Source organism: Astatotilapia calliptera, chromosome 7 (genome assembly GCF_964374335.1).
Source record: "Astatotilapia calliptera chromosome 7, fAstCal68.1, whole genome shotgun sequence".
NCBI lineage: Eukaryota > Metazoa > Chordata > Actinopteri > Cichliformes > Cichlidae > Astatotilapia > Astatotilapia calliptera.
Window position 1 is genome coordinate 13,982,001 of NC_137428.1, and position 18,855 is coordinate 14,000,855.

The 18,855-nt window shown below is 38.1% G+C and overlaps 1 protein-coding gene across 4 annotated transcripts; it reads left to right on the plus strand.

Moving 5' to 3' along the window:
* The first annotated feature begins 1,168 nt into the window (after window positions 1-1,168).
* On the plus strand, window positions 1,169-15,505 carry rilpl1 (Rab interacting lysosomal protein-like 1). Of its 4 annotated transcripts, XM_080304115.1 has the most exons (8): window positions 1,169-1,742; window positions 4,834-4,981; window positions 5,864-5,982; window positions 8,154-8,399; window positions 10,734-10,888; window positions 11,790-11,894; window positions 13,149-13,236; window positions 14,269-14,408. In XM_080304115.1, the coding sequence occupies exons 1-8, from the start codon at window positions 1,455-1,457 to the stop codon at window positions 14,272-14,274; spliced, it is 1,155 nt and encodes a 384-aa protein (XP_080160241.1). In that variant the 5' UTR covers window positions 1,169-1,454; the 3' UTR covers window positions 14,275-14,408. The 4 variants fall into 4 exon arrangements, with proteins under 4 accessions (XP_080160241.1, XP_026028861.1, XP_080160243.1 ...); XM_026173076.2 differs by lacking the exon at window positions 13,149-13,236 and having other exon boundaries at window positions 14,269-15,505; XM_080304116.1 differs by lacking the exons at window positions 1,169-1,742; window positions 13,149-13,236 and adding an exon at window positions 2,778-2,900 and having other exon boundaries at window positions 14,269-14,595.
* Window positions 15,506-18,855: the final 3,350 nt, after the last annotated feature.

An 18,855-nucleotide genomic window follows, 5' to 3' on the forward strand; every position in this document is an offset into this window, starting at 1 on the left:
TTATATATCATTGTTCCTATAATTGTTATTATAACCCAGTGTTACAATTCATATAATATGACATCAGTAAATATGAATGCAGTTCTGTTATTTCTGGATTCATTAAATGTTCAAAGACTCTATGTAGACTTGGATTACCCCCCTCCATAAAGCACACTTTATTCGGTTTAGTTGAGTAATGCGTTGTTTTAGGCGTTAATCGTCTCTTCGTGCTGTAATATATTCACACAGCGACCTCGTCCGTCTCTTATTTCAGTCATGCGCAATACAAACTGCAACCTCACCACTATGGAAGTAGCCACTGTGATTCACGCAGGGACCAAACAGGAAGTAAAGTTAGGGAAAGGCAACCGGCGTTCGACTTCATCATATTTAAAATAAAAGCACTAATAAACGGTACAAGGTAACAGTGTATTCACAACTGGTACTCTGCACAAACCTGCTGCACTGTTAAATTATTGTTTTGTCCACTGAGATAAGACTATTGATCTCCATAGGAACAGCAGTGGATACACTAGGTCATGGCCCTCATGAACAGCACATGCAAAAAGGGATGACGTTACTAGTGACATGGTGATGCAAAATATATCAGCGTTCCACCACGTTTTACTTCGGGATATGTTGAAATTTTCTAAGGTAGGCGCTTTCAGTGTTTCATATTTAATTTTAGCCTTACACACACTCCCTCAAGATACTCCCCCTTTTGCCAGGAAATAAGATGTTCTTAAGGCGTCGCCTTCAGGTATTACCTGAAAGGCTGACTCGGCCCCGTGTTAAAATTCTGTTGATCTTTCTTCAACACCATACACAGATGTTTTGACCATAAAATCATAGCAGTTGTTTCTTCGTGTTCAGCTGGAAGCTATTTAATTTTGGAAGGGCTTATTTTGATATACAGGAGTCGATAAGTGTGCTTCTAATGTTCCTTCAATGAATGAGCCTTTACTTTTCGTTGTATAAGAATAGAATTAAATGGTTTTTCCATCTTTACTTAAAAGTAACGTTTTGGAATCTTGTTTTTATTTGTTAAAAAGCACATTGCTTTGCTTTGCATTAGTTAAAACATCTCAATTATGAATATATGAGAAGAGGATGGAATATCTTTCTCCTTGCGGGTTTTATTTTGAAACGTGCTGCCGAAATTGTGAAGTTTACTTTTGTAGTGGTTGACAGTGGTAGCTGCTAGCTTACAGGGCACCGCAGCTCCGGCGGGACAGCGATGGCACTTAGGCGATATGTATCTCAAAAAAATCAAACGGAAGGCTGGACTGAGCCGCTAGTGATGGATATGCAGTAGTTCCAGTGTTATATGCTGCTTTAAGGAGTCTCTGGACACCGCTTATCAAGCTGAGGACATAAAGCGTAACTTAGCAGGCTTGTTCTTCACGGGGGAGGAAGTTTGTTGCGGCGAAGGGAACATAATAGGAAACCGGGGAGGGACAAACTATCTCGACATGGAGGACTTCGGGTCGGCCCTGGAGAAAAATGTGGCTGACCTCACGGTGATGGACGTGTATGACATCGCCGCAGTGGTGGGGCAGGAGTTTGAGCGGATCATAGACCAGTATGGCTGCGAGGCTCTGTCTAGGCTCATGCCCAAAGTGGTGCGGGTCCTGGAGATCCTGGAGGTGATGGTGAGCCGCAGCAGCATCAGCCCGGAGACCGAAGAGCTGAGGCTGGAGCTGGACAAGCTGCGTCTGGAGCGCATAGACCGGCTGGAGAAGGAGAAGAAGCATAGAAAGGTCTCACACTGCACAGCCACAGAGCCAATCACTCTCTGCTATACAGAATAAAAGTGGAAGTCAAGATTTAATTTGTCAGTGACTGTCAGACTATGTTTTTGATCCGTGTAGGACGTGTTCAGATCGTCTTCCTAGGACAATACTAATACCACAGTAAAATGTCCTGCATTTATAATGTGATCAGAGTCAAAGTGTCACTCTGCTCTAAAACGAATCAGGCACAGTAAAGTTTTGGATGTTAAACAAGTTGAACAACAACAACACCCCTACACGTACACAGAGTATTAATATGATCCATTACAGTCAATGTTGTATAGTAATATTTTGCACTCAACCATAGAAAAAACAAGAAAACAACAAACAGTAAAATATCGACAAAAAGCATTACAAGGCACGTGGATAGTGGTAACAATTACTTAAGTAAAAATCTTATAACAGGAAGGATGCCCTGCTAAAAGAGTTTTTTTTTCATTATATTTAAATAAAAGCAAGTACTGAAAGTAAAACATGTATAAAATGCTTTTAGTGCACATTATTAATGTATAACACTAAATAGAAATGCACAAAATGGTCAAAAAATTAAAACATCATAGCTGCAGCCATAGTAAGTAGCATTTTTGTGTTTCAGTCAGAATAAAAGCTGGACATAAGCTCTAAGAAGTGAAGCAGGAGGTGAAATTTCTAAACCTTTACTTTTTTAAATAGATAGCGGGGGAAGTGACTCTGGTTTCAAACGGAAGTTAGATTAGAAAGAAGTCTACGATAAAGTGATCCTGTTTCTGACATGATTTATAATCTTGGCAAACACTTACTTTGTGAACTTATGATCTGAATTGCCTTTTCAAGTCTCATTTAATAACATACGATGTTAATTTAGTAAATTCTAGTCATATTTAAAGTAAAATCGACAAATCAGGTTTGGGGCGAGGCTTACTTTGATTGAAAAATCACTACAGTATGAATACAGTGTCACAGTGTGGCTGTACGTAGTATCATCAAGCACTTCTGTCAGATCAAATCCTTCATCATTATGTCCCGTTTTAAATACAGTCTGTGACTGAAGTTGGTTGAGGTGGAGCTCCAGTGGTTGAAATGACTTTACATACAGATAGTACTTATTCTAAATCTAGATATAGATTCATCCAGTGTGGTAGTGAGGTGAGTATAAATTATTAATTCATATTCATTGGTGTAGGAGTTGGGTAAACTTTAGAAATGTCTAGGAATGGGTTTCTTTTTCCAATGGTTCAAGAACCACTAAAAACAATTTATGGAGTAAAAATGTATTCATACACCATGAAAGGAAAAAAATCATCCTTAACCACATGCTGTATTTTATAAGGCAATTATATATTTGTATATAATCTGAAAGTAGCTATAGCTGACAGACATAAAGGAACTGGGTAAAAAGTACATTTCCCTTTGGAATCTAAATGTAAAGTATTATGAAATGGTCAAGTAAAATCTAAATGCAGTGCATTAAAGCATCGAGCTTTAAATGTTTTCATTTATTTTCCATCTTTGTGAATCTAAAAGGAGACCCTGTGTTTGGGGTTTGAAATAAGCCGGACACTCAGACTGCTCAGTGCTATAAAAAAAGTTAGTGTCAGTTTCTCGTGACAGTGACTGAGCCAGTGGTTCACATATTAACTGTCTCGTGACCGTGATAAAGCGGAGAAGGCTGTTTGTGCTGCAACTCACAGGCCATTTGAAGCCAGCACAGTTTTCACATGGAAATGAAAAGTTCACATCCACAGTGAAAATATGCGGTGTAGTGTTTATTGGCTCCGTGCACAGTTTTCTTTTGTGTATATAAAAGCTAATGTAAGAGTTGTGCAGCAGTGTATATAATAATAAAACTTTGTGTAGGTTTTTTGTTTTGTTTTTGTCATGAACCCAATGACTGAACATGTAGCATATGTTGCCCATGTGTAGTGCACATGCTCCCACTAAAATCAATGAAACTGATTCCAGCAGGCCTCGGAGCAGTGTGAAATGGCACATGTCCACAGAATCCGTCATTTCCACTCCTCCCGTGCACAGTCTGCGTAGCCTCCCGTGGTACCTTCACCATGGTAGCGACCAACGTGTCAAATTTTGCATGTTTACAATCCTTAAAAAGTCTTTAAAATTCTCTCTTGTTGATGACTGCAACTCTTACTTTTGCTCAGAATCCTAACTAGCTGTTCAACAACGATTCGGATACAGTCACCTCTGATATAATTGAAAATAAACATTTAAATATGGAATCACATTTGAAAAACATGCATCACACTTTCAAAGTAATAGTGATGTTTGCCTATTCATTCACAGGTAAACTGGAAAAATGAAGTACAAACAGCAAATTATGCATTCTTGTTAATGTGGCTGCTTTGACAATATGAACAGAATGACTCATGCTTCCTGTTTCCTGTTTGTTCCTGGTTTTCCAGTTGCTATATGAATCATCTAGGGTCTGAGTGACTGACTTGAGGAAGATGTTTCGTTTTTAGTATCTGCCAAAAATTTTCCACAATTTAAAGCAAGTCAATTCGATTGTGTTTTATAGGCTTTTGTCATTAACGCATTACTCTTTGATATGACAATTGTGTTCTTTAAAAGCAAATTACTGCAGTAAATTCTGAAAGTTAGAGATGTTGAGATTTCTTTTTCTTACACATGCGCATAAACCACAAAGAGGAAAAACTCAGAAGACCACAGCAGTGCCAGTTTTGTTTTGTAATGCCGGTCTGGGCACCATAAATGCTCGTAGAAACTATGTCCATCCAGTTGTTGTTGAGATAGTCAGGACCAAAGTGGAGCAATGCATTGATCCTCCCATTACACAACCAAAATTATTGCGAATGTTTGCAGTGAAATTGCTTGTTGGCTTTAAAATGGTTTCTTTGAACCAGGGAAGCAGGTCTGTACATAAGTGCTTGGTAATATTGCTTTTATGTACAATCACCTTGCAGTCAGGCAGCAAAAAAACCTCAATGCAATGAGGCCTTCAGTCCGATTTTTTAACTCTAGTTTTACCGAGCCATAACAAACGTGATCGGTAATGATACATGTACAGTATAACAGTTTGTGTGTATGTGTCTGAGTGCAGGAGTTGGAGCTGGTGGAGGATGTGTGGAGGGGAGAAGCTCAGGATTTGCTCTCCCAGATTGCTCAGCTGCAGGAAGAGAACAAAACCCTTCTCACCAATATGTCCATGAAAGACCCCATGAGCGAGGAGGAGCTGCAGAGGCATGAGGGTGAGGATGTGGAGCTCCATCTAAGAAAAGTACTGTCTAGCTTAAAAGAAAAAGAAAATGTGTTTGTATGTGTGTTTTTCATGATACACACCAGTTTACAAGTGACTGAGAATGTGAATGACTTACAAGTCAGTTGCTTTAAAACATTATTATGTGTTATTCACTAATATGTGTGTAGAAATGTTACTGCCCTCTACGCAAATCTTTGAGACCAAGATTGAATCGAGTCAAAAGTAGGCTCATTGAGTAGGCTTGTCACTTTTCAGGGAAAGTGTGGTTATGCATTGTTCCTACAAAGAGCTTTGCAGTTACTGTCGGATTTCTGAAACATGTGCATGGGTAATTTTTTTTTACTAACACTGTGAGCATGTTCCTGATAATAATTCCAAATAACAGACTCCTGCTTCAGTGTTGGGAGTCTGCATGCTACCACTCAAAACCTGCTAATACCTAGTAATGTTTACATCACAGCAGAGCATGAAACAGCTTGTCTTTTGCTGATTTTCCTGGAAATTCAGTTAAAGTTTCTGCCGTGTGCGCCCCGAAACTTGTCCGTTTGCCCTCGATACGTTTCTCATGTGTGTGTCCCTCTCTCTCTCTGCTGTGCACGCAGTACCACACTCAGATACAAACACAAACAAAGGGAGCCTTCTCTGTGTTAATGGTGAGCCAGTCTCATCCCTGCGTCAGAGGCTTCTCCGTGGTCTCACACAGAGGCCACAGTCACCCTGACGCACAGACCAGCTTCAGTGTACAAGCACACCTGCCAGCCTCACACACAAATCAGAGCTCACGTCTGCCTGTCAGCCCAGATGAAAAATCTATTTGTCCTGTTTATTTTTATGGCTGACAATTTTTCCCCCCTCTGTCACCGATTTCCAGGTATGTCAGAAAGGGAGAGGCAGGTGATGAAGAAGCTCAAAGAAGTGGTGGACAAGCAGAGAGATGAGATTCGAGCCAAGGACCGTGAACTGACTCTAAAAAACGAGGACATAGAAGCAGTAAGGACACAAAAACTCGGTGCCTCAATGAGAAGAGGCTGTTTTTTTTCTTCTTGTGTGAATTATAAAGAATTCAGATATTTTCTATATTTTAAATATAAGAGAGGCCTGGTTAGATCGAGCAGCAAATGTTTTGGCTCAGTATTAAGCAGACATATTTGCTGCCAGTGTTTTAATGTTTAAAAAAAGGTAAAAAAAAAAAAAGTTCAGGGATAGAATGGGTCTTCCGAGCATCTATTTAAAAATAGCTAAAAATAGATTGTAACAAATTAGTTTTCCAATCATTGATCAGACTTTTGTTTCTTAAGATTATTTTATCAGAGTGCCCAAGTTCCCTACCTTCAAGTTCTAGCTTCCCACCTCAACATAGGCTAAGAAACCCTGGAAATGTGCAAAGTATTTGTTTATTTTCGTAAATAATTTCTGCAAAGTCTCAAATAATTTAACTTCTTTATCTTGATTTTACAAACCTTTGAAGTGGATCATACAAGTCTCAAAAACAAATAGCCTACATGTATAATTTACAAAGTCTCACATTATCAGATGAAGGGTGTTTGATGTGTTTTGTTTGCCTTTGAGTATTTCTTTTGTATAGATTAGGTTTCAGATAACAAAGAGACCCCACCTAAATGCGACAGTGTAGTGTGAACAAGCCAGAGTAAAGGTCATGCAAAGGACATCACTACAGACCAGTCTGGATTGTGTGGCAAATTGAAGACATGGCCATAGATCTGGAAAAGGTCAACGAGTCAGAAGCTGACATAGAGGACTAAAATTTCTCCAATAAACATGTAAAATTTCACAAGATGGCTTTCCAGAAAATAACAGCAGAGCCAGTTTTTTAATGTCAGGTTCAATAAAACCTTTTTCACAGCAGACATTTTGACGTGTCACCATAGGCATCAAAGCTTCAGATTTTTTGTAAAAAAAAAAAAAAAAAGAGCCCCGGATCTGTTGATCTGTCATTCCAGTCATGCATTAAACACCCCCAGAATGTGCTGGTGCAAAATGCAAATATGCAGGTTTTTGGTTCTCTCAGAGCGAGAGAGGTTATACATGTTACAGAAGAGGTTACACAACTCATCTTTTGGCCTTTGGCCATAGCTCTGCTATGAATATGGAAGTATTTTTAAAAAGGATGGATGAGTCCTGGATGAGGTGGTGGATAAAGGGAACGTAAAAATGCTGTGGCCTCAAGTTCAGGATGTCGATGAAGAAGATTCTTTAGCAAGTCAGCTAATCTACTATTGATCTACTGGTTTTCCAAATCTTTGTCAGAAAACTAAACCATTACTAACATAAATATCAGCAGCTCACACTTTAGCTTGTGAATACAGCTGTATACAACATCATAGATAAGACTGATACCAAGACATGTGCTTATGTGTGTAGTAAAATGATAATTAACATGGGTTAATGATCTAATTATGACAAAAAAATACAGTTTAGGGAACAGTTTTTGTTGTCATAACCTTCCTGTTTACTGTGAGCAGGATGGGAGACAGCAGAGGACAGATGAGACACCAAAATAGCTACTAGAGATCTGAAGAAAAAAAACTTGGATAGGCAGATAAGACACAACACAGAACTATGTGATAGTATGTGATACTACAGTTGAACATTCAAAACAGGAAACATATCAGCCAAGTAAAGGCTGATATGTAAAGGTTCCTGAACATTTCAGGAGTTATGTGAATTTGTACGCATGGGTAGGTAGAAAAATAATGTGCATTGTGAGACTTCAAAATGTTCTTTAGTCCAAGATTTTCCACATGTGAAACTTACTTTAGATATACAGTGAAGTTGAGTACTCAGACGTCACTCATTTGGTTTCCTTTGCTGTCATGCTGGGAAAGGCAGCCTAGGCACTCGCACTCTGAAATGCTAAGGCCCAGGTATTTTAGGATATTAACAGTGAATTTCCATTTCAGTCATTTATATTATTTCACTTGTCCATGAATTTAGCTGTTCATTTGTTCTGTGGCTTTAGAAACCCCCTGACACCCACTAATGGTTTGTGTGTCACCCAGTACAGCACAATCAATATCTCCTCAGACAGATTGCCTGAAAATGCGTGCTCTTACCTTTGATGGGTGGCTTTTACCTCCTGTGTGGCAGTTCTGAGAAACGCGAGACCATGCAGCCCATTGTCTCTCTGTTTCTTTCTCCAGCTCCAGCAGCAACAGTCTCGACTAATGAAAATCAACCATGACCTGCGCCATAAAATCTCTGTGGTAGAAGCTCAAGGGAAAGCTCTCATTGAACAGAAGGTTGAGCTGGAGGCCAGTGCTCAGGCTCGGGGACAGGAAGTTGCTGCTCTTCGACAGGAAGCGGCACGCTTAAGGGAACGGCTTCAAGGAGAGCTGCCTGCTCAGAACCCGGACGAGCCCCCACCTCAGCCTCCTTCACCCGCAGAGGTAACAGCACAGGGAAAACTGAGCATAACTTTTTCTTTTCACGTTTTAGTTTTTTGTACAGATAACATTGCTTACTTTAATGTGGACCTATTACACAAGCTCTATATTTCTTAATTTTTGGACTCTCTGTATGTTATATAGTTAAATAATCCTTCTCTATCTTATGCTGGGCCTTGGTGAAGCCCTTCAGGTCATTCTCTGTGTGAAACAAGATGTTTTTGCTAAATTCCCCCAAATTCTTCTTCACTGCCCTTTGCAAACAAAACACAGAAGTTTTGTACTAGCAAGTAGGTGGGGCCAATGTGAGATGACCATATTAGGAATATCCACTGTCATAATGTCATACAGAGCCAAACACAGAAAAAATACTTTAGTTAGGGTAGTCTGAAGCCTGAGGTATTGGAATATTTGTACATACATTGGAACAGAAAATGATGGTGAAAAATAATAAAAGAAACATTATTGGAAGTTTCCCCCAGCTTCCATCTTTGTGTGAAGCTAACCTTTTAGTTTGATCTTCTCTTGACTTGTTGTGAGAAATGAGCAAACAAACTAGCATGTTATGCAAATCGTTTGCATTGTATAACAGATTTGATCATTTTCACATGCAGTTGTTCAAACCACCATCTTTTATTTGAACTGTAGATTGTGCACCACAAATCCTCGGAGCAACTCAATAGTTTATTTATATGTCTCACAAACTGTCTTTTGCCTCACCAGTGTGGTAAAATTGCTACAGTGTTGGTGGGGGCTGAGGGCTCCTCAGAGCTGACACCCGGGGGGGTTGATGGTGTATCGTGGCCTCTGTGTGGTTCCCTCAGCCCAGAGACACACGAGGATGCTGAGGACGATGCAGTGTTGCTTTGGGTAATGCAAATGTGCTGATTGGAACTAGAGTGATGTGATTGTCCTGACTCTAACTCCAAACCTGCACTCCTCCCCATGGAACATTAGCCTTGTGGGTATAAACAAAGGAAGATAGTAGACTAACATTTCTGTGACATGTGGACTGTGCTGAAACAACTCTGCATGGGTGTCAGAAAGCTAACAGAGTATCAGTAGGATTTCCTCTCCACAGCTAAGTGACTTTCTGGACAAGTGCACTCATGACCCCTCTAAATATAGAATACTGCAAGAGCCCAGCCTTCAACGACACTTGAATCTGTCCTTTCATGCACCCTGAGATTGAAACACAGACAGCAGGAAAAGCTACAATTAAGTGTTTCTTTTTTATTTCTCTGCTGTAATAGTGGTAAGAAAGAATAAAAAAACAAGAGTACTACAATGTTTTTTTTTTAAATGTAGCTACATTTAAGACTTTTATATTAACTACAATTGATGTTATGTTTCGAAACACATTAAAACACATTCAGAAAAATTTCATAAATGATAAATGAATGACAGCTCTAACTAGCCAGTTAGTGCAGCTAATGACATGAAAGCTCATGGTTGAGGTTTTTTTAGCCGCTCAACAGTATTCACCACACTGATGGAAACATCTGACGTGCTAAACAAAGGTGGAGACATGCCGATAAATCTGTTCTCACGGTGACACTGAACCTGGACTGAATCTGAGCCAAATAAACACACTAGACGGCTGCGGTGGAAGATGTACATGCACCATTGTCTTTACTACTGTGTGCTCTCAGTGAGTCAAACAGGTCTGTGTGTTCTGGCTCTTTGATCCCTGATAAATGAGAAAATAAGCCACAGACCACAGCTGACTCACATCTGGTCCTTTTCACTTCATCAGCCTCCAAAACGACTGTTTTATGTCCGAGATCAGCCTTCAGGAGGTGGCCCAACTCTATTGAGATGCCTATCTGTTCACCTTGGTGTACAATCAGTGGTTACAAGTTATCCAAGTTATGCAAACATTTCCTGCTGTTGCTGCTTGACATTAACCAGCAAGATGCAAAGTTTGACGAAACATGTGATTCCAGTTGGACTTTGAGATTGTGTACAGAATCCTGAAAAGCGTGAGAATTTTAGACATTTTAGAGTAGAATTTTGCATGAGTGCCTCGTGTCCGCAGCATGTGTTTCAGGTGTTTTCCTTTAACACTCAAGTGAATTTCTCTTTGCTGAGTTAAAAAAGCTAACAGCATTTTAGCTCACAGACTGGGGTGAAGTCTGAACTAAACCAATGCATTGGAACAAAAAGGCCCTGTGTCTGACTTGTAGTTAAACATTTGCCACCAGGAGGCGATGTGCGATGAAGATATGCCTGCTGTGTTCCAATATTTCACTAAGGTATCCTTACTCCCCGCCCCTGCCTCTTCCCTTCTGTTCTCTGGTTTAGTTTACTCTGTGTAATGTATTTTTCTCTCGGCAGGAGGCGCTGTGTGAGGAGGAGTCAGGGGGCCTGGATCCAAAGGACCCCAACAGGCCCAGATTCACTCTGCAGGAGCTGAGGGATGTCCTGCATGAGCGGAATGAGCTAAAGGCCAAAGTGTTCCTGCTGCAGGAGGAGCTGGCCTACTATAAAAGGTACATATAGGTGTTAAACATGTTAATATTGACAATTACCCACCTCCTGTGGAGAGAGATATTTATGAGCTGCACAAAACTGTGTTTATCGTGTGCTTAAAGCATCAACAGGATTTAGAAGTTTAGTTTTCTCAGTCAGACCACACAGGGCCAGCTTCTTGCTGAGTGCTTTAAGTTGCTGTTTCCTCATTAATATATGTTAAAATTGCACTTATTTGTAGTTGTTTTCAGTTTAATTATTATATTCTTTCATGTTTATGCTCTGTTACTTAGCACAGTTATATTTTAGCCTCGTGTTTCTTGTACTGTTATCTCTGCTTTTACTTCAACTTTCAGACTTTTGTTTATGTGCTTGTGAAGCCTTTTCGGCCGTAAGATTATTATGATACTTTGGCAAATTATGTTATTGGTGTCCACCTATATCATAAGTATGGGTGGAGGGACTGAGTAAAGAAATATTCAGTCCCTCCACAAGGGATAGACATTTACTATGACTTGTTGTGGGATGATGAAGAGAAAAAAAGACATGCATGAAGAAGCCATAAAGAAACCATATGCATTTCCCAATTAAGATGTATTGCTTGATGTATTCTTAGTTTTAGACATTGTTTAATATTTTTCTTGGAGGGTTGCTCACAACCAACACAAGTTGCCACAGAGCTTTAAAATCTGACTAACAACCCATTTAAATTCTCTAAAGCATATTTTTTGTTCCCTTTTTTCCGCACATCTTTTGGTCATCCCTCTGCCAGCACATTAAGTTAAAAATGTATTTACTCCAAAAAAATCCCACTTTTTACATCTAATTCTTTTTGTCCATCTGTGAAAAAGCCTGATATGTTGTGCTTCATAGACAAAGTAATCCTGATCTCTGTAATTCTGGTTGTCTCTGTGTTTGTAGTGATGAGGCAGACGAGGAGATTGGAACTCCATCTTCTTCTCCCTCCCCTGAACTAAGGACTCGCTCCCGCTCTTCTGCCCAGCCAGAATCGGGAATCAAACGCCTGTATGTGGAGCTCACACTCACACAAATACTCTCACTCATGTAACATCTGCTAATGAAAACACTTGCCTGTGAAAACCTTGCTTCCTGTGATTAATGGGAACTTTGCATGCTGTGAGTAGCGGTTGATTATTTGGTCTCTACATGCTCAGTCATTTGCATATTACATGCTTGTTCTTGTCTCTTCAGCAGCAGTGCAAGACGCTGTTTCAGGCTGGCAGCTTTAGCTTTAGACTTCGCTTCCCTCGTGTGATACCATATACTATATATACTTTACTTTACAGAGGTAGCTGGGCTACTAACAAGTAAACATACATTTATCCTGTGTTTGTCAGCCATGTACAAACTGGAGTCTGTGGTTGTTTCCAATTAGCTGTCACATTGTGACAAGGACTCAAGACTAAAAGCAGCTCCAAGTATTCTAATTGTAGGACACTTTACTATTTTATTAACGTAATATTTAATTGAATGTCTTTTTTTTAGTGTTGAGAATTTTTTAATGAAATTGTTTGCCTGTTAATCTGTGTCTCTGTATAGCTCTCTGATACAGAGTACATATCATTCCTGTAAGTCCTGTGACTGTATGAGGGTAAATATTTTCATGAATGTAAAACTAAAAGTATTCAAAATATAAAACAATTGTTTTCCAAAAAAAATAAACAGACATTAGAAGATTAGGGTGATATCAATAAATGGTCATTTTTACAACGTTTTTTAGTATTTAAAAACATGTTCTTTGTATTTTACCATGCATTACATTATTTATACGAGGTGGCTGTGCCTCAGGAGGAAGAAATGATTCAATCCCAGGCTGCTCCAGTGTGTGTGGCAGACTATTACAAGCTTTCTGGTTAAGTTTTTTTAAATTAATTCTATGGCAGCTCTGTCAGTGTGCACAGTAGCAAGTGTAAGTACAAGATTTGGGACATTAATTAAATGTATCAGGAGGTGTCGCTATACCAATATGGTGGCAACATTAGCAGCAGTTTGCATGTTTATACAGTTTATCTGTGCAAACTAAGTTGCATTCACTGTGTTTTGGTTTTTAACATGCTGTGAGTTGTTCTTGGATTTTGTTGTATTTTTTAATTCAATATCATAATTTTATTTTCCTCTCTGGTTTAAAATAAACTCAGCTTGACATCTTTTGAGCTTTAATGAGGTTTGGTTCAGACAGAGGTCAACGGTTGATGTGGTCCTTGTCCTCCCCCATCCCCTATGTATGTGTGTTTTCGTGTCTTTACCTCTGTGTAACAGGATCTTCACCGCTATAATGCCGATGGTAGCGGCTGGTTTGATCCCAGATGACCCCACTTTACAGCCAATCAGACGCCTCATGTCACTTGTATGACTCTATATTTGGTTGGCTTTGCAATCCATCACTGTCTCAGCTAACAGGCTTCACCCCCTTTGCATGTCCACGGGGTTGCTTTCTTTTCGCACCTTTGTAGTATTCTGATTGGCTGATTGTGGGGCTGTCTTATTGTGTTCGTCGAATGAGACGACCAAGGATCGTGCAAAAAATAAATCAGCCAGTCAGAATAGTGTGTAGTCTAATGTCTCAACTTTTGCCCTCACTGACCATCCTGACTGACCATGCGCACTAAAAATGATTGTGTGGAATTTACAATATAAATTGATCTAAAGTGCTTTTAGATCATAGCTAGGGATTAATTTAATTTTTAATGCTTTAATATTTTATCATCTGCCCGGATCAATTTACAGAAAATGACGAAATAATTTCTGCTACAATTTATGAATTTTTACAATAGTGTATTAGGGCAGGTGAAGAGGAAAAAGGGGCTGGGTAAGAGGGGGTAAAATGACAGAGAACTTTAGAGATGAAAGTAATAGGTTCATGAGGGAAAAATCGCTGAAAAATAGTGTCTGTGTTTTGTAGTGATGAATGCAGCACATCACCTCACTTGACAAGGTTAAATTGGAAAGAAAATTACATATTGGAATTAAGGGGACGTTTAAATGAGCAGAAATTTACTTCAATTCCTATATAGTTATTTCACCTTAAGTGGTTTGTAGAGTTTTGTGTTAATTTGAATCAGGGTTACAACAGAACTTGACATATGACAAAAGGAAAACAATCCTGTTGACATTAGAAGTGTTCAGATTAAGAGAAACCAGTTTTAAGTGTCAGGAGCAGATATCCAAACAAAACGACTGGTGTAACATAGAGGCATTTGTTTACACTAATTTTACAGGAGGTGTCGTAATTAAAAACTAAAATAATTCACTTGTGATGCATTCTGTTAAATTTGCCATTACTCTAACACTGCTTTACATGTAGCTCATACTCAGTGTTAGCCCTACACATGGAGTTGTAACCCACCGCCTGTTTCTTCTCTCTGTTCTCTCGTCTCAGGTTTAGTTTCTTCTCACGTGACAAGCAGCGGAGCTCGCAGCGCAGTGCACATTTCGATGTCGGCTTCGGCTCGTGGGCAGGCAAAGACGACGTGTACACCGAACAAGCCCAGGAGGCGTTGCAGCACATGTAGACACCGTATGGGACTTAAAACTCTTAACACTCCCATCATTCAACTGCACACCAAACCAACACTAGCAACTCACACTGCAGCTGAAATGCTCATGTACATGAGGTGAGAAGATGGCAAGAAACAAGAAGAATCTAATGTCCTTGGAAAAAATACTGTGTATACTTCAAATTCTGCCATTTAAAAAAAAAAAAAAATCCCTGAAAGTGTTTTACAGGATTGACGTGCAGGCGAGAGGGTAAACTCAGGTTGACTGTGGAAAGTGGAATTTTTTGGCAGGTGGTAAATGATAAGGAGCCGGAGGTCCGGAGTAAACAAGGGGGGAAATGACTGCACACCTGAGTGTCACTAGTTTTTTTTAATGAGAGCAACATTTTAATATCCCATTTAGTTATTTCAAATTTCTGTCAAGTAGGCAGCTAATCAGTCCATCACCAGCGTTTTGCAAGTTGAGTATGCAGCTCTATGAAATCTAATTGAGGCCTCTGTTTAAATGTTGCATGCAGTCACAATTTAAAGCTGTGTGAAGGTGTGAAGATATTTTGTTCTCATATTTAATGCAGCGGTTTCTGTGACTAAAAAGAATGAATGCATAAACACTTGGGTATGAGAATTTAAAGTACTCGTGTAAAGTGAAAGTTAGATTTTGGCCATCATAATCCCAATTTGTCTTTGCATTTTTACCCATTCATAATAGTTTTTACTATCCTATTACAGGATGGTTTAAGCATTTTAGCATTTCATGACATCTCCTATAATGTTGGCTACATGTTGTATGTAGCCAAATAAGCAACATTGTGGCTTTAATGTTGAATTAGTGAGTCATTAATTCACATATTTGTACTTTTTAAGTCAATGTTTGCAATATTCCATCATTTCATGGTAATATAAAAGCTTTGACATGGTGAATTAGTTCATTATAAAACTTTTCCAGTTTTATTTAAGTCAATTACTACTGATGAATTATTTTACATTTTTTACTCACTCATCATGGTTTAGTATAAATTTAACACCTGACTTAATAATTTCTTGTTTTTATGATCTGAAAACCGTAAATGAATGTAATGCATTTGACTAAACAAATTACAAATTAAATTGTAAGATTTAGCAAGCCCGTTTTATTTATTAGATCTTTATAATACTAGTGATCTTTTTATAGATTAAAAGTTGTAAATCATAGCTTGAGCTTTTTGTTCATTGCTGCAATTTTTTATTTTCTTTTAGTCAATCTAATTCTAATTTATTAACTTAATAATGATGTATTGTCTCATAATTTTGACATAGTAAGCTCTTCACCCACTATAGTTTTGACTTAGTATCTCTTTATTTTGTTCGAGAAATTTGTATATATTTATGTTTGTGATGCTTTTTTCTTTTTATGTGCCCCTTTTCTCTAACAATTAACACAGATTTCTCTTTTGTGAAACAGAATAGCTGTGCCATGGGAATTCCTCTAATATTTTACATACAAACTTACATTTGTCATAAAGTCTGATTTCATGCTTTCAGTGACAAACGTGACGCTCCACACTGTGCTCATGCAAACCTGCAGTTTTGTAACACCAGCCAAACCATAGCAGGCAATAATAAATTACATCTATATGATTCTGTTTAATTTCTATAATCAAACATAGGCCCGAAGAGACAGTGTAATATTGTATTTGAATCACTTATAACAAAAACATACAGCAGCTTTCACTTCAAATAAAAGCAAAATAAATTAAAATGTATTTTAATTAATACATATTATGTCATCAGTAAGAGCCTAAATCTTACATTACATTTGCACTTTTTCCCTAGATAAAATATTCATATTCAGCATAAGCAGCAATAATAACCCCGAATATCATCACACATGTGCAAAATAGAAGTCAGTGCGTTTGTGTTTATATGCATCATTTATACAAGGCCTCAAATTTAAACATGAATCAAGGCTCTGTTTAGAAACAGTGTAAGTCATGAAGGATTAATTATTTCTCAGATTGTGCATGGTTTAAAATAATGGTAATTAAGCTGAAGAGTGTGTTTACATTTATTTTTAAAAAAGACTATTTTGCGGATGGTGCTTGTGCTTTAACAGCTGATGCCTTCATGGAAACGTTAACAGTAGTGGCACTTTATCTTCATTTATACTCACCCAGGAAGGTGGAATAAATGAATGGCAAATGAAAAGATTGAGAAATGAGGCTAAAGACGTGTGTCAAAGCAGCTTCCCCCCTTTTATTAAATCACAGATATGTTAAAGAGAAACTATATTTTACATGTTATTTGGAAGTCAAAGGGATCTGCTCAATTTATTCATGAAGGAATTAAACAGTGAAATATTTTAAGGGAAATGAACTGCTACCCGAGTGCTTACTCCAATCTTCATTTTTTTCCTTTGAGTCTCCTATGAAGCCCATTAAAGTGGAGATTTAAGAGATATATTGAATGGATCAGTGCTTTATGAAATTCAAACATGTCACACCAGTAATAAAAATCTGTAATATTTGACATTTTTGCACGTGTTTTTTTTTTTTTGTTGTTGTTTTTCCTAACTTGCATAACAGATCGCAGTCACGTTCAAGTGTTTGATTTGTTCATAATTGTAAAAGGAAATGGGCAAGGGAACATACATTTGTAAACAAAGAACATCCAGTGTGGTAAAATAACTGGTGTGGGGGAAAAGTTTAACTACATTAATTTTCCTCTGTCTCAATTTAAACATAAGGCACAAAGCAGTGTATTTGGTTGAAATTCCATTGTACAGAATATATCACCTTTTGCACTTATGTAACAATTTAGAAATCAGGTCTATATGAAGAAGACTAAATATGAAACATAACAGAAAGCACAGCAGTAGTCGTCCAATTCACCAAAAAAAGGATGATTTTATTTATTTATTTAAGATGCTGGGTTAGTGTGGAGAGTTGTGACAAGAAGAAATATGATTTATCTCAATTAGATGATGATAGCATGGTGGTACAGGGGTTAATACCGTCGCCTCACAGTGAGAAAGTCCTGGTCTCGTTTTGATTCCAACCTGGGGTTTTGCCGTGTGGAATTTGTGATTCTAAATTGACCTTGGCAACCTGTCAAGGGTGTACTATAACTCTCGCCCTGTGACACCTGAGATAGGATCCAGCCCCAACCCTAAATGGACAGATGGCGTGGTGCAGAGTGCCCTCTGGTGAACAAACTATACAACAACCCTCATGGTAGAAAAGAGTTCTTCCCATCTTTTTTTTTGAATTCTCATTTATTCAAAACAGTTTTAAGCATTAACGTACTTCTTTCTTTTAATGGAAGAACAAATCAGATGCCCAAGATGTTTAATTTGCATATTACATCTTTATTAAACAATGCCTAAAACCCCAGCATCAAGATTTAATCAGCGCTACAACAGCAAAGCTCTATCATGCCCTAAAAAACAGCCAACAGGTTTGTTTTGCCCCTCAACTATTATTGCATTAGTTCCACATAGACAAGGGAATAATCCAGAGTGGAATATCTCTGTCAAGAAAGGCTCATATGAAAACATTTCATACACAATGCTACTGGTAGAGGGAGTAGAGGAAGGTGTATCCTTATGTATTAAACACAGTGCATCACTTAAGATGTACTTCGTCGGATACACGTGACTGGGCTATTTATTATTAACACTGGGTTGTTTTTGTTTTTTCCTTTTGCATTTAAATAATATTAACAAGAACAGAAATCCAAACATTAAATATACTGAATATTTTAAGAATAACTTAGAGAGCTGGATTTGTTGTTGTCTTTTGGAAATCTCCATAACCTCGACAGCTGTACAGACAATAAGAACGTAGAGAAATTGGTGCAAAAGGTACAATATACTGTTTAGCTGGGTCATTTTTAAACAAAGCTGCTACAATCAGGTAAGAAATTAAAAAAATAAAATAAAAGGCTTAAAGAAATAGTTCAACATTTTAGGAAATTGTGTTTCATTTGGATTTTTGCTGAGAAAAATCAATACAAGTCATATCTGTACAGTTAACATGAATTTGTCAGGAACTGCTTAGTTTAGCATAGCAGAAAGGCTGGAAACAAGGGAAACAGTAGCCTGGCTATAAAAATAAATTTTAAAAAAATATACCACAAAGATATTTTAGAGTGTAATTTTGGGGAAATGAGCAAACAAAACAAAACAAAAAATCACAATAACTATGAAACAGAAAAGAAACAACATGTACCTAGTTAGTTAGTTACAGCTAAGTAGAGATTTTATAAGAGAAATATGGCACCATGCCAAACACCCAAAAACAAAACAAGATAGCAGACTTGATTCTAGAAGAACTTTTAGTTTGTTTTGTGCAAGTTTTAAGCTTCAGTAATGTGTACAGGACACAGGACAACTTACAAGGGGAATGAATTCATCCTTCTAAAAGCTAGGAGGCTAAAATTGCTAGTCAAGCTTGGCTGTGGTGCCTGTCTCTATAATGGATTTCATGGTTTCA